This window comes from Rhinichthys klamathensis, unplaced genomic scaffold (assembly GCF_029890125.1).
Source record: "Rhinichthys klamathensis goyatoka isolate OS25496 unplaced genomic scaffold, OSU_Roscu_1.1 h1tg000131l_1, whole genome shotgun sequence".
NCBI lineage: Eukaryota > Metazoa > Chordata > Actinopteri > Cypriniformes > Leuciscidae > Rhinichthys > Rhinichthys klamathensis.
Window position 1 is genome coordinate 1,337,676 of NW_026606666.1, and position 14,972 is coordinate 1,352,647.

The following is a 14,972-nucleotide window of genomic DNA, read 5'->3' on the forward strand; positions in this document are numbered from 1 at the left end:
TCTTCAATCAAGGTCTTTTGAAGAGAAATAATTGCTTTAGTTTATATGATGAACAGCTTTAAATTAGTCTTTATTTCACATGCAAACACTGATCAACACACATCAAATATAGTAAATAGAAGCTTAACCATTCTTGCGTGGCACGCGAAAACAAACCTAATTGGTTTTCACGTGTTAAGCAATTTGAGCTTGTTTACCATATATTTGATGAGCCCTATATATATGTGTGTGTTGATCAATGTTATTGTTCATACGTGAATAAAGCCTAAATGAAATCTCTTTATCATATGAAGTGACTATGTCTCTTCAGAAGACTTTTTAAACCACTTCATTCACATTTGGATTACTTTTACGATTTCTTTATGACCTTTTTGAAGCTTGAAATACATTTTATACTTCTATTCGTTTATTTTTACTATTACTTTACTATGTACTAATTGCTGGATTACTTAACTAAAAACTATCTACTAATTATAGAATCATCATATACATTTCAAGTACATTAGGTTTATTTAACAACTGAAATTAAATAATCAAAAGTAAAAATAAAACACTGCTTAGTCTTCACTATATGAATTACATATTGATTCTTATAAAAGCTACAAAAGTTATTCAGTCAAGAGATTTTATTTTTGTCTTTTGTTGTTTATTTAACATTAAGCACACAGACGAAAGCAGGTTTATTTGGCAGCTGTCAATTTAAGAGCTGCACAGATCCAATATATTGTTACATGTGCTTTTTTTTCCAACTGTTTAGTCCACTTAAGACTTACTAAACAGTTGAGCTTAAGACATAACTGACTGAATACTTACTCACCAAGACAGGCATTTTTATATAATTTTGCGTGTATTTGGCCATATAAGCTGTCCAAGAGGTGGCTTCCTGTGTGTGTAAGTACTTCGCTTATTGCATGTAATAATATTAAGCATGTCACATGTATGTAACCATCATGTGTTCAGTCTACTCTCTGCTGTCTGTGTCGACCTAAAACTTTTTGTAATCTTTTGGAGTATTAAAATCATGTAGTTATCGCAAGCCTTTACAATATTTGTGATATTTCAATATATTGTGCGGTCAAAGTGATTGGACAAGTTCCTAAGACATGCAAGACAGATCATATTTTGTTGATCCTGGAACAACATTCCTGTTCGAAAATGTTGTCCTAACCATGATTCATTACTTATCCCTAAAATCAGAGAAATATTATAGGTGAATTACACTGATGTAGATGCACCTAATTCTGGTTGTAAGCCTAAACTTGACATAAACTGTAAACTTGTCCCTCAAATCTGATTGTTTGATTAGAATGTTGTTCCAGGATCAACAAACTTGTTGATCCAGGAACATGTAGCACTTGGTAAAGTTCACCATATCTTGCAGCCCTACATGAAACCCTGGAGATCTGCAGGTCAAACATGCCCCAAATCAGTCTGAGCTCAAAAAGTACCAACTGCCTGAACTCAACCCTCAAACAGCCTGCAGGACCCATCAGCCACCTGTCTGCTTACATTGAGCTTTACAGCAGATCACGTGCACACACACACACACACACACCTGTCCCCCAGACACATGTTCCTACAGCTATAGTGTCACACAGCGGAAAGGTCTTGGCTTAAAAGTCAACATGAAACAGCATTTGACCTGTTTTATTAAGGTAATTTGATCAAAACAGGATGTTCAATGTGAACAAAAAAACAACATAAAACCATTGTATCCAGTGGGAACTGATTGGGTCATGGAAAGTTTCCACTTTTGAGGAAGCTTTTAATGTTAAAGCATTTCAAAATATTCCAATGGTAGTGGTTTTAAAATCTATTGCTATTTGCTATTATTGTCGTACCCTCTATTGCATTATTTTAATAGCAGTTATAATGTTACTGTTAAGTATTAATTACACTAAATTAAAGAAAAAACAAAAAAAAAAACATTACACACAACATTAACCAATAGCTTGCTTGGCCTAGGTGACATCAGCTAAAAAGTAGGTTTAGAGGCGGAGCATTTTGATGAAATATTATATATTCATTATATTCTTTGGAAAAGCATGCACAAATTATTTATTCACAAGACCAGGAACATTTATTAAGAAATACAATACTGTCAATTCTGATTTCATGTTGACGTTATACGAAGCTGGGTACTGAAGGACTTCAGGTTAACTAGAACAGTACATCAAATAATTAACAACCTATCTAATATTAAAGCCACAAAGCACTAGGTCAGGCAACCATCTTGTACGTGCCAAAAACAGAAAGTACATTCAAAACGATCAACTAAGACACCGGTCCTCAGTTCTGCTTCGTGTTGAAATGTCCTGCCATAGCTTGGCATGCTTAAAGTGGCCCATTGTCACAAGGGAGCATGTGTGTGTGTGTGTATATCTTCCACAGCCCTTGATCAGCTGATTTCAGCTGAGTATTTGAGATGCAGACAAACCAGGCCACCGGTGCAACTGATCCCTGTTGTCAGTAGCAACAGAGGAAAATATAAACACTGTGACTGTGAACAGAGCCGTGCAGATCTGCGGACATATATACACTCAGGCCCACACAGTATGAGAGAAAATCAGAGGAAATACACCAAAGACATCATCAAGTGTGAACCAGATGTGAGCAAAAAGCTTCTGCGAGACAGTGATACTGAAAGGTCACGACTTGTGTCCAGTGATGGGACAGGTTAAGAGGTTTAAGCCTTCACTGAAACTCAGGGCAGAAAAATAAAAGATTGGTCAATTTCGGTTTAAAGCTTTAGTGGAAAAGGCCCCCAAAGGACAACGTAAAAGGAGAGTGGGGTTGAAGGACCTTTCACATCAATGGAACATTTCCCTTGAACAAAAGGTTCTTTAAAATAAAAAAAGAAATTCTTTGGATTATTCAAATGTTCTTCACACTAAGAAAGAATGGTTGTTTTCTTGAGGAAACTTTACGTTTTGCTGTGTGAACAACACACAAACACACGTCACACACACCAAAAAAAAATCATGGACATGATTAAAAAAGGTTAAATGGTCCTGAAAAAAAAATAGTCTTGTATTGTTCGCGGTCAAAAATTACCGCATTGGAAATGAATAGAAGGCGAATTATCTATTGGAAATGTTTGGTGCGCACAAACAAATTCTTACTGAAAGCTATTTTTTTGAGATATCAACTTTAAATTTGGAACACAGCTTGTTTAGATTTATGGCTTTGTTTTTCTCACAGTTTGAGTAAAATTAGTTTTTGGAAAATATATAGTTCATATACAAATTGAAATTTGTATTTGTGTAAATTTTTCATAACAATGTACAATTTCATAACTTTTTTCAAGTTCACCCTTTTAAAACTTTTTTTTCACTTCAGCAATAATATGCCAAGAATCATCTTTAAAAAGATACCAAACTTGGTATCTTGGTAAACTCCAAATCATTCAGGATTTATGACAGTTTACGTTTTAAATTTAATTTTCAGGTGCATGCTCAAAAAGTGAATAAATAGAATTAACTACTGCACAAATCTAATTTAGTACCACAAAATCCCCTAAAAATATTAAATAAAAAACATTATCGAACTAAAATATAGCCCAATAATTTCCTTGAAAATCGCTCATTTATGCAATACATGTTCTTCTTGACATAGAAGCTACTTTGCCAATTACAGTTAGGTACAGGCATCGGAAACGCTCATTTTCATTTGTGTGCATCTTCATTTGTGTGCATTTGTGTATTTTGACTAGCCTATTTTGCACATCGTATAAGCTCTTCACAAGTTCCATCATATGTACGCGCAACAAATGCATTTAGCCCAGCACACAGCCTTGTTTTGGATGTCCGGTTTTGTCGCATAAAATACACAAGCCAGGGCAGATTCTGCAAAGCGTCACGAGAGACGGTGTTAAATTACCTCATGTTGTTAGGGTTTGTGGAGAGATGAACCCAATCGCAGACAGTATGCAATTAACACGGTTTTATTCAGACAAAACAAGGCTGGTGGGCAAAAACAAAAACTAACAACACTAGACTAAGACTTGACAGATAACTAGACAAATAGCTAACAACAGCAACAAGATCAGGATTTTACAAGACAGTTCTTCACAAGGTACTCACGGGAAGGTCTACACACAGGTATTGTATTGTATCACAGGATACACACTAAGAATCACAATGAACCGGCACAAGACAGCAAACACAAGGGGATTAAATAGAGAGACTAATGATAAAACAACAGGTGACACAGGTAAAGCAATAATGACAAAACGAGGATAACAAGGGGGCGGGGCAAGAGAACGAGACAACACAAGCACATGGCCCAAACAAAAGGCCATGTGCTTGCACACAAAACATGGGTCTGTCATGATCCTGCCTCAAGAATTAAAGAACGACAAGGACTAGATGGCAGAATCATGACACATGTCTCAAAGCACAAAAAAATACAATAATGATGATTAAAATAAACAACTTACAGAGCTCTTACTTGTACCAACTGATTGCTGCAAATTAATTTCGGCGTTGATATAGAAAAGCAAAAATGTCTGAGGACGTGAACAGCTCCGGGAAGAACGTTGCTATGGCGTGAACTGTGCACGAGCATGGTGCGCCAGAGAAAATTGATATAGGCCTACTTTTATACCAGTGAAAATACTTTAATATCATTTAGACCATTTTTATTATTGATTGCTATCAAGATGTGAAGAGAGTTTCACCCAGTATAACAAAAAATATTTATAAAAAAAATGCCTTAAAGGTTCTTGGAGAACTCAAAATGTTTTTTCTATGGCACTGCTGTGAAAACCACCTGTAGAATCAAGACAGACTTATTAAAAGGGGTCATAAAACAAACTCTTACAGTTCTTTTTAATATGAAAACAGACTTTAACTTTCAGACATCAAAATACCTAGAAAAATTATGACTTGCCTATTTACATAAGATGCAGATTATTGCCTTCGGCCTATGGTTATAGATTGCTGTCTTGACAAAAATCCATGCTAATATCATGATGATACAATGCCCAAACATTATGGAGATACCATGGTACTTTTTTATTAGTAAATTCTGAAGAGGAATTTAGATTTCTACAGTTAAACAAGAAAAAAATCGAATAATTGAATACTCAATTACATCAAAACGCTCTACTAGCCTACATGATTTCTCCTAAAAGATCCAAGTCTTTCTCTGAGATAAAAGCTTATTGATTTTAAAATCATATATTAATGCTACCACAAAGCAATAGACTGCTGCATAGTAATAGCAAATGAATTGTAACAGCACTTGTTTAATGTATTCTGATATGGTTCACAGTAAATAGAGGGAGAACAAATTATATGTTAGGTAAGGTTATTAGGCAACTTGCCTTCTCATACACTTGTCCTTGCTGTTGAGCAAAGATAACATGTAATTGCACTTTTGCATGTGTCCCAGAATTCCCAGCCCATGAGACAGGCCTGTCCCTTCTACTTTAGTTGTCCAGAGTGGCTTTGTGCTTGGAGATATAATTAATAGTAGTAAGTCATAAGTGTTATCTAATCCAGAAGATCTAAAGCAATGTTTTAAATTCACAGAAGCTCATCACAGATAATTTTCAGGATGCTTAAGAGACAACCTCACACTTTTTTTCTAATATGCTCCCCCTGGCTGCTTCACGCTAGCTTATTTTAAATGAGAGAGCAACAGAGGCGCAGCAGACGGTGGAAAATCTCATCGTAAACCAAAGATGTCTTCCAAAAAGCGCTCACTGAGCTGAAAAATGAATATTAAACTGATCCTAAGCACAGCTTTTCAAAAATACTGCTTTATTTAAATGCAGATGACTTGTTCAGAACATGAGGGGTTTTGCCATGTTTTTCAGATAAAAACGTTAAGTCCATGTCAATTAGGCACATCATCTCCTAAAAGTTAAGACGCATATATGCATACAAACTGTGCAGTCTTTTACTTTTGACAAAATGAACCAACAATATTGATAATCTTGTTTATAGGGGAGTTTAAGGTTTTTTTCCAATCAAATGCCCTCTAGAATAAGAATGTCCTTCAATACATCCTGCCTTTAAATAGAAATCGCAAGTAACAAATCATAGTTCATGACTGAAATGTAAGCTAACACTATAAAAAAGACAAGCCATTAAATATGTCCAAGCTCAACTTCATTTTTAATTCAAAATACAAAACCACCACAGTAAAGAAACCTGTGCTCTTAAAAACATTTCATTGGTTCTTTAAGGAGAAAAAACATTTTTGATAATACAGATAAACTAATAATTAGGCTATATTCATGTCAGATAACCAATAAAGGGCTGATATTAACATTCTATACTATTCGGTCTAAATAAATTAAAATACTAAAAACTAAATCAATCATTTTAGAAGGCTATTTAGTCCATCCACTTAATCTAATCTGGTGAATCAAACAGACAAATCACACACTGGATGCCACTGAAAAATAGGTCATATGCATGTGCTATATGCTTGCCTTGATCACATTAAACTTTAGCATCCGCTTGAAGTCGGCATGAAACAGAAGTTGCGCTAGTCTTTCTTGACTATTGTGAAGTATATACGAGTGAAAAGGCTTCTGGAACAAGAAAAATGTAGCTATATTTTAGTCATACGAATTGATTTTCTCCATCGGAATTGATTGGATCATTGTGGTTTGTATTGCTGTGATCTCATTTGAGTGACAGTGAGTGAACACATCATCAGAGAAGAGATTTTGATTAAAGTTTATGAGGGCACATGCATTTGTGCATGGACAAATTATTTACATAGAGAAACATTACATAAAAAGAACAAGAATTGTTGACTAGCAGCAGCAGTATCATTTAGTCGATTAGTTGACAAGTCTCACACATTCCTAGTTGTCAAATTATTGGTGCTTTTCAAGATTAACTTTAAGTGAACATTAGACGATGGCAAGGGTAATCTAAATGTAGTTATCCATCACTGGCCAATACCCATTTCATGCATATTTAAAAAAGGTAAATGACAAAGATTAGGGTTTGGTTTTTGCCAACTACCTTACAGTACGATAATCATGACACATGTTATGATTCATACAGCGATGCATCATGATATCATAATAGGACTGCACTTGAAACTCCAGCAAATACACAAAAGTGACCCAGCATGTCTGACAGAAAGTCAAGCGTTTGAATCAATCACTCTAGTGCTGTTTATTTCACTCACTTTCCTGTTTGGCAACTCATAAGAGAAATGCAGATGCCAGATTTTGGTTTTCTGCTAGACAGGAATAAAAAACATGTTAATTATTGGATCTAAAAGATTATGCGTCTATGATCGTATCTGCACTGTTCATGTTCACAAAAAGGGCAAAATCGATGTACTTGATGGAACACAAAAATGCAAACAAGATGACACTGTAAATGCAAATGAGATGCCAGTCATTGTTTGCATAGCTCTTCTGTCCATACAGGTCCTACTAGCGGAGTTATTAGCACAGTCGAGGTGCTCAGGTGTGGTCGGGTATGTTTACGTATACAGCTTGTACATATTCCAATAATAGAAACGCCCACAGTGAGTGTTTACACCGACAGAGAGAAGAGCTACAGGTCCAGATGGCCCCCTCTCTTCACGCTGGGTCTTCTGGGTGTGCAGCTATTTGGGTTTCGCCTTTCCTGAACCTGCCCTTCATCATGCTGAACCAAGCCACGGTGGTCGTCACTAAAGATCACAGCCAAACCGGAACTGATGTCATCACACTTGCCTGCCCCCCAGCTGAAAGATCAAATGGTCATGTGAGAGAGAGGTTACGTAAGTCTGCTGACTGTTTCCACACCAGTAGGAATAAGCCTCACTTGGGTGAATCTCATTAAACCTGTTAAGGTCATGTTCGAGCAAAATTTCACCCAAAATATAAAATGAAATAATAAAAGATATAAGCATTTATATTTTCTCAAAAAAGAAAAAGCCTAATTTACTGCAGTGTGAAAAAAAGGTTACATTTTTGAATTGTAAAATATTCATACATCACAGAAGCATTTGTTGTACAGCCTTTAATTTATGATAATTTAGATTTAACTATTGCATTATAGTAATTCATCTAATTGCAGTCCTGCCCCAAGCTCACACCATTGGTTTAGGCAATGTTGCTATGTCCTGCTGCTTAAATAAAAAGATTTGTGATGTTATTTGGCGCAGCTAGGGGTGCAAAAGTAAAATAAAATAAAAATAATAATAATGTCACAATTTATTCAAAATATAATCTTTTTTATTATTATTATTGGTTGGAATAAAAAATTATTGCTGCGATTAGTTATCACAACTTAAAGTTCAACATTAGAATAGAAATAATGTGTTGATTCAAAAAAGTAAGTCTTTGTGCTTGACTTAAATTTGTAAGTTTAGTTAACTTAAGCTTATAGTTAAAATTTGTCGAGAACTTAAATATCTAACTTAAGGTGTTATAACTAGCAGCAACATTCAACTTAAAAAAGTAAGTCTTTGTGCTTGACTTAAATTTGTAAGTTTAGTTAACTTAAGCTTATAGTTAAAATTTGTTGAGAACTTAAATATCTAACTTAAGGTGTTATAACTAATAGCAGTCAACATTTTTTTTTAATTGAGTTGCCTCATTTATAAAGATGTCCTCATTTATAAAAACATCCATATGAATAATTGTATTATTTAATTATTAATTTCAGTGACAATTATCACAAAGCAGTCGCTAATTTGTGCATAATAATATTAATGCACGTGTTTGTCTATTTATCTGTACATTTTTATTTATTTATTTTTTACTGGTATATGAGCCCATGTTTGTATGCATGCTCTTCAGTAGGCATAAGAACATTTTCACGTCAGTTTTTGCCTTTTTAAATCCCAATTTGTTCCTCAATAACGTAGGATGAAATCCATGGAATCTAGGATCAAATCTGTATGTGCGTTTTATAATTGAGGCCCCTGGACATGTTTTCTAGATTTAAATTTGTTGTATATCCTTTCCAGCAAAACCTGGAAAATGCCTATAAGCTTTTCTAACTATGTCTGATTCTCTTACGAAGGATTTAAAACGTGATGGTTTCTTCTATGGTGACAATCTAATCCCTGGTAAAGCAAAACAAAGAAGCAATCAATGAGCAAACTAGCAACCATTAACACACCTAAATTCCCACAGCATGGGGTGTGTATACACATCCAGCTCAAGGGAAACTGTGTCATAACCAACAGCTGTTTGACTTCAAGGCGAGACGCTCTGAACTCTCCCAGCTGACTGCATAGGCCTGCTCCAACTGGTTATTCCAGAACTCTGACAAAAATATGACATCATTTCTCCACTGAACATGTTTCCACATGGCCTTCACAACTCATTCCTTGATCTACTAGTAGCTTTCCACCTCATGACATCATGGACCAAGTGTGTTTTATATCACACAAAGAATTAGAAATCTAAATGGTCAACTGAATCATTTTTAATGGGTGTACTGTGTGCTGCCATTAAAGAGTTAGTTCACTCAAAAATGAGAATTATCCCATAATTTACCCACTCTAGCTGTATGTGACTTTCTTCTTCCATCGAAACGCAATCAGAGTTATATTAAAAATTATCCTGGCTCTTCCAAGCTTTATAATGAGAGTGAATAGTACCTGAGATTTTGAAGCCCCAAAAAGTGCATCCATCCATCATAAAAGTAATCCATATGGCTCCAGGGGGTTAATAAAGGCCCTCTGAAACGAATCGATGCGTTTGTGTAAGAAAAATATCCGTATATATCCGCGCTTTTTTTGGGCTTCAAAATCTCAGGTACTATTCACTCCCATTATAAAGCTTGGAAGAGCCAAGATATTTTTATATATAACTCCAATTGTGTTTGGCTGAAAGAAAGTCATATAGGCTACAGCTAGGATGGCTTGAGGGTGAGTAAAGTATGGGATCATTTGCATTTTGGGTGAACTAACCCTTTAAACTCTCATATGAGATTGAATAGATTTCACCGTCAAGAACCAGTGTTATCTCTTAAAAAAGGAGTTTACAGTTTTAAAATAATAACTCATCTAAGAATAAAAATTATGTCATCTATTACTAAGAGTAAATCCACGTTCATAGTTGAACAATGTTCAAAACCTCTGTTTCTCACAAAAGAAATGGGATGACATGGTTGTGAGTAAGTGATAACAGAATTGTTTGGGTCAGCAGCTATCCCTTAAAAATCCATTCTGATCAACCAGGAACCAGTGCTGGTGGACCAATAATGCTGAGTAAAGATAAGAAAACAAGAAAAGAAAACGTGTTTGTTTACATGCCAAACAAGAGATGTTTATTGGAGTCAGCTCCAGACGAATTGATTTTCAGCCGCGATAGAGTCCAAAGGAAGCCACATGATCCTGTTACATGTCTGAGTTTATTGTGAGCGTCACCCTAGTGCCAGAAACAAGAAAGAACTACAGAATCCCTGCTCAAAAACAATGGGAGCTCTTTAATGAGATATTCCGAAAAAAGTGGAAAGAGTTGGGTGCATTGTTTTAAGATCTAGTGTAAAAAGGAAAGAAAGCAAGAGAGAGTGCTGGTGGAAATGAACAACCTGCTATTTTCATCAGTGGAACAGTATGTTCCAAATAACAATAGCACAGAAGGGGTGTCACATCTACTCCAAAACAGTCTTTCGACGGTAATCAACTCTCACTCGAAGAGCCAAACAGACCAAGAGGTCTCTAATCCACAAAGATAAATCCAATAGAGGGAAATGATTCTGAAGACACCAAAGGCATGCAGCCAGCTCAATCCATTTTAAAGTATATTTTTTGTAACACAATTGTGATCCAACAAAAATATATCTGGCTAGTCAGGCCTGTTTGTTGGCTTTAGTAAATTGGCAGCTTTAATTGGTAAACCACAGTCACAGGGGCCAAATTACACCCAAACATGACTCCAGTCTGTCTAAACATGGAAGCTTAGAACCAAGAGTACAGCAGTTAAATGGTCCATCATCATCTAGAGATATATAGTAGCTATCAAACAATGCGCTGTTACATTTTTACAAAAAAAATGCATTGCTTAGTGAACCCTTTGAGTGCAGTATGCAGTACATTTCTTAAACTTTTTTCCTCTGAAAGAAGAGGGACAAAGCATTGACAAATGCATGGGGGAGGGAGGACAGGTAATGTCATGCAAATCTAGGCTGAATGGCTGGTAAACTAGTGTAATGCTAGTCACTTTTCCAGCTGTTATTAATCTGACTTATTAATTCTTCTGAAAGAAATAACTCACATAGGCTAATGTTTATGTTTTAAACCCATACCCAACAGAAAACAAACCTAAACCCCAACAACAAACCAAAGCAAGTTCATATCCAACTAAAACAAATCGTATAAAGCCAACAAAAACATATGTAGGCCTATATAAATCTGAAAGAAATAAACTACCTGACCAAAACAAACCCATTCCCTACAAAGACATACCCATACTCAACAAAACCAACCTGTACCCAACCAAACAAACCCGTATCCAACCAAAACAAATCTTTGCCCCCAAAAATAAAACATGGTCAATTGCGTTACAATAACTGTAGTGAATATAGACCACGCTCTTATATAACAGAGTGGACAATTCTGAAGAGTGTGAAGAGAAGTGTGTATGTATGTCAGCGGAGGGGGAAAAAAACACACAAACACAACATACATCACACACAGCTGATATAGGACGCTTTGTTTCCTTCAGATAGCGACAGATATAGCACGAACAGCGACAAAAAGACATAACGTTACAATGTAACCATCTGAACACTATCAAAGCTCATGCATGAAACAATGAAACAAACACACTGCAGCGCCGTGACGTCACGACCCAAAGACAGATGACATGCAAACACTCATGTAATCACGCATTTTCTTTTTTTTAATTTTACCTCTGTCAGGTTTCATGTTGGTCACAGACACCGTGATCCCCTCCAGAATGCCTGCGGTCCGTCTTCCGTCTTCAGATCTTTCTTTAGACTTTAAAACTCGTCCTTTAGACATCGGTTAGCTATCGATCTGGCACACAGCCATTCGGATATCAATGATCTGAGCTGTATGATCAAACGTAGATCTATACGCCACTGTATGTTAGAGTCCAGTGGTCTGATGAACTAGTTCACCAAAACACCAGCGTTCTACTTAAATAAGCATGCAAATATCATCTCTCGTCTCTATTTATCTAGCTAAATATCCCAAATATCCTCTACCAGTCGCCTCATTGCCGATGCCAAACGAGCTCCACTACCAAAACTCTCCTGTGCCACTGATCTGCTCAAATTAATGCCATTTGAGACGCATCGGGATCCCCTGGATCTTCATCACCAACCCTACGGACAGCTTGATCAGATCCAGGACAGGTAGATGAGACAAAACTAAGGAACCACCAACATCATCTCCTCCTCCAGGCTGGAGAAGCGTTACGTTGCGGTGATGACTTCAGCCAACAAGAAGTGGCTCATAGCTCTAAACCCCCTTCTCGACCACTTGATCATAAACCCTCCCCATAAACACAGAACAATACTGGAAGGACTTGATTAAGTGAGGCAACTAGTTCAACCAACTATCTATTTAAAGCGCCTGCTAAAACCCAGCGATGACGAACCTCCAACTAGAAGTTTTCGAGCTGTCTAAACGATATCTCGGAGATTAAATGATCAGCAGGGACAAAGCTCATGTTCTCTCTCCCCCTCTCTCTCGCTCTCTCTGCTTGTCAAAACAAATGCAGGAGGACAGCCTCTAAGTCATGTGTCCCAACAACAGCTCGTCCCGCCCCCAGGCTGTACGTCACTTCCGCCCCGCGGTACTGGCTTGAACTCGTTGCCGCGGCAACGTAAGCCATTTAATTTAAAGGGACTGGATAGTTCACCCCAAAAATGATAATTCTTTCATTAATTACTCACTCTTATATCATTCCAAAACCGTAAGTCTTTCGTTCATATTTGGAACACAAATGAAGATCTTTTTGATGAACTCTGAGAGCTTTCTGTCACTCCAGACAGCTAATGTTACACAAATGAAACTGAAGCTTCAAAAAGTTCACAAAGAGATGTAAAACTAATCCATATGAATTGAGTGGTCTAGTTCAAATTTTCTGATGAGACTCTGTCGCTTTATATGATGAACATATTGAATTTAGGCTTTATTGGACCTTTACTCAAAATATAAAGGAAAATCTAAGAGAAGTTTGCATGTGTTTTGTTTTGTATCACGATAGCCTACATCAGGCTATATGCTAGGCATACAATTCAATGACAATACCCTCACAAAAAAGAATTAGGTCTATACTTAAAATGAAAATTAAATCATAAATTAATCACCCTTTTGTTGTTCTAATGCCGTATGCTCTTTTTTTTATGGACCACAAAGGTAGATTTAAAAAAAAAAATGTCCTGCTCACGCTATTATTTTACTTTAATAAAAATTAAAGTAAAATAAAAAAAATTAAAATAATAAACAATTAAAAAACAGAAGATAAAGAAACAGTTATGAAACAGTAGTTAAGGGGCTTCAATTAATTTTAAGGCATCAATAAAATTAAGAAGTTTTTTTGCTGTTTTCTTTTTCATGAACCACAGGGATTTGTAATACAATGAAATTCTTTCTTTAAGACAGTAGACAGGCTGTGTTTAAACATTTACATTTGTGGATGAAAAATTTACCCAAGATAATTAAAGTGTTTAAAAGCATTTAATAGTTTTTGTCTTTCATTATAATTCCAAATGTGATATCTCTACCAAGGAAACGGGACGTGTGGGCAGGTGGGCAGCTGGTGGGCAGGGCTGAGGAGTCGCCAGTCAATGGCGTCATATCCGCGTTACCCTCGGTTTCCGCTCGTACTGCCATAGTAACCATGGCGACAGACGTGGACAACTGGGTAGACATTCTCTGGTTATGCCCACCTAGCAGGACGCTCACGCTGCTGTTGTTGTTTTGTTCAAACATTATGGCAAGCAGACTTTGAGACAAAAGGAGAACTAAAACGAAGATCAACATCTTTCGAGATGCCGAGAGCCCCACGTCCGCGACTAACTTCGACTTGACAGAGACGCGAGTGTTGCATGTAAGTTACTTTATTAGACAGGTGAGCAAATGTGCATACAACGAGTCAATGTTATTTAGTTCAACATGATGAAATGTTAGAATATGATCTGTATGTTATTCTAATGTTGATCTAGCTTACTGCTAGTCTCATATAGCCAACAACAAACAACCTAACTAACAACATTCAACACACTCAAATGCCATTTAGTGTGATAGTGTAACTGTTAGAGCAAGTGAAACAGCGCTGCGTTACCTCAAGTTTCATTCGTCTAATCAACTGACCTGTGTGAGTATTAATTCAGCACTTGCGTGTAGTTCGGTAGAATGAAATGTCCTTATTCCTTTATATCCGTGGGACTCGCGTGTGACGCTGGTGTACGTCTCTCATTAGCAATCGCGCCCTGCTTCTTACAGTCATGATAAAAACATCAGTGTATTCACTCATCCATAAAAGATCCATCAGCTTGACGACAAGATCCATAATTTCGCTTAATGCTTTGCGTCATCAATATACATCTTTGTTATTGTAAGAGGTTAGCGAGTAGCGACCCCTGGTGGCGAAAAATTCTACATATTGTACCTTTAAGGTTAGCATAACCTTTAGCATAACCCTCTAAAGGTTATGCTAAAATTTTTCTTTTCCCCAAAAATTTTATTAACAATACAATATTCAAATAACATTTATTTGGAACATTCCAAGAACATTAAAATGTCCACTTTCTTTCTCGTTGAAATGTGTTTTTTTTAAGGTTAGAATAATGTTTCTGCAATCTGCACCATTCTTTCAACTTCATTTTTTTATTAACACAACCATGTGAATTGTAAGTGCACACTTTTACAGCAAATCAAAAAGTTGAACATTTCATAAGATTATAATACATAAATGCTACATTATAGCTTAAAAAAAACCAACAACAACAAATATTTTCTATCAACATTTAAATGAAACGAAAACAGTGTTAATATAAGTAGTGTGGGGGTGCCAAACT

General features: G+C 36.3%; 1 protein-coding gene across 1 annotated transcript in view; it reads right to left on the bottom strand.

The window, feature by feature from the left end:
* The window catches only part of atosa (atos homolog A), a 50,648-nt gene extending 38,006 nt beyond the window's left edge, over nucleotides 1-12,642 (bottom strand). The window contains exon 1 of the mRNA XM_056256720.1: nucleotides 11,832-12,642. Within this exon, the coding sequence (XP_056112695.1) occupies nucleotides 11,832-11,943 (112 nt within the window). The 5' untranslated portion in view covers nucleotides 11,944-12,642. The remainder of the gene's footprint in view (nucleotides 1-11,831) is intronic.
* Between the last annotated feature and the right edge of the window lie 2,330 nt (nucleotides 12,643-14,972).